Source organism: Wasmannia auropunctata, unplaced genomic scaffold, assembly GCF_000956235.1.
Source record: "Wasmannia auropunctata unplaced genomic scaffold, wasmannia.A_1.0 LD284991.1, whole genome shotgun sequence".
NCBI lineage: Eukaryota > Metazoa > Arthropoda > Insecta > Hymenoptera > Formicidae > Wasmannia > Wasmannia auropunctata.
In genome coordinates this window covers 1-1,858 of record NW_012077899.1, presented here as the reverse complement: position 1 = coordinate 1,858, position 1,858 = coordinate 1, and the positions used below count along the sequence as shown (strand labels likewise).

General features: G+C 26.4%; 1 protein-coding gene across 1 annotated transcript; it reads left to right on the top strand.

The window, feature by feature from the left end:
• Nucleotides 1–345: 345 nt before the first annotated feature.
• Nucleotides 346–982, top strand: LOC105461541 (sperm-associated antigen 6-like). The gene is made up of 2 exons (XM_011708043.1): nucleotides 346–479; nucleotides 705–982. Exons 1-2 carry the CDS (start codon nucleotides 455–457, stop codon nucleotides 980–982), a joined length of 303 nt encoding a protein of 100 aa, XP_011706345.1. The 5' UTR covers nucleotides 346–454.
• Nucleotides 983–1,858: the final 876 nt, after the last annotated feature.

Here is a 1,858-nt window from a genome sequence, read left to right as displayed (position 1 = left end):
TACCCTAATATATATGCAACACCCTGTATAATTTTATTATAATAAACTTATAAAATTTTCTTGCAATGTATAACTCAAAATGTGAAAAATCAATTTCCTTTTTTTTCTAGAAAATAAAAAAGCTAATATTTTAATCATTTTTAAATATACTATGAAAATTTTCTTGCAATGTATAACTCAAAATGTGAAAAATCAATTTCCTTTTTTTTCTAGAAAATAAAAAAGCTAATATTTTAATCATTTTTAAATATGCATTATCCATATTAAATCTATTTAATTGTTTATATTTGTAAACAAGTAGGTCCTTCGCCATGAATATAACAACAATTTATCGTTTTTAAACAGATGACGATGATTGATGAAAGCTGTCAAAAGTTGTTCCGCGAGAATTATAAGTTGGATTGCAATAATGCAGGTTGATGTTTAGCGCAACGTCATTTCCTAATAAATTAATATGACGGCACGCTCAATCGTACAAGGTACATATATATATTTTTATTTTTTATATTATATTTAATTAAATATCTCAACAAAGTATTTAGATATAGAAATTTCGTTTCTTTGTATGTGGGAAATTTTAGTAAATACATATAAAATGTATATAAAATATATTTATTAAATGATAATTAAATATAAGTACTATAATAAATGCCTATATATTATTAAAATTATATTAATAACATTCTTATTTTTTCCAATTTTAGTTTTCGATCAATATCAGAAAGCACGATTGCTCTTCGTGCAATCCGTTGCAGATTTAGCCTCGAAGTCAAACAACATCGACCATCTGGAAACAGCGGGTGCGATAGACCTCTTACATCCTTTATTATCAGATACTGTACCATCTATCCAACATGTGGCAGCAATCGCTCTGGGCAAGCTAGCGAATCATAATTCCAGACTAGCGCACGTTATCGTTAGAAAAGATGTATTGTCGCACTTGCTGAAGCATATAGACAAACAAAATGTACGAGCTCTTTAAATGTAAGCACTTTAATCGTGATAGAGAGTAAAATTAATCTAAAACATCATATTTCCTCGTTCGGAAAATTTTGACATATATAGTTTGCAACCATTCTATTAATCTTTTATATATATATATATATATATATATATATATATATATAATATACAGAAGATGGACAAAATAATATTAAGACTTAAAACACAAAATATTATTTGTGTTATTAATAAAAGGTTGTAGCCTATTATTTGCCTTTAATATAGATTTTATTATTGGGACAGAATTATACAAGGTTTTAAATACTCTAAAAAAATTTTAAGGGGTGATTTCTTACATTAATTCAAGACGATAATTTCGTATGTATGACAATGTGTCCGAAACGGCTTAGTTTCAAAGATATAGAATGTCAAAGTTAAAGGAAAAATTTTGTTTTTCGAAAATTACTCGTTATTTTAATGACAATAAGACTCATTTTTTGAGGCCATACATTATTTTTTCGTCGAACAAATTCAAAAAGACGCCACTTTAAAGACGCCACGTTCTAAGTGTTCGTTGTTTAATACGATTGACAGTCTCTTTTTTTAAATATTTATACAAAGTTTTATCAAAATAACACGAATGGTTTTCGAAATTAAAAAAAAAGGAATTTGTCCTTCAATTTTGATATTCTGTATCTTTGAAACCAAGCCGTTTTAGACATATGATCATATGAAGTTATTATCTTGAATTAGTGTAAGGATGAATCCATACATCCTTTAGAAAGGAACTTCATTCTTTCTAAAATCTTTTAGAGTACTTAACTATTATCCTATACCTATAATTTTTGTATAGTCACCAAAAGAATATTGTACTATTTTTTTAACAGAACTCCTTTTAATTGCTTATATAAGTGAT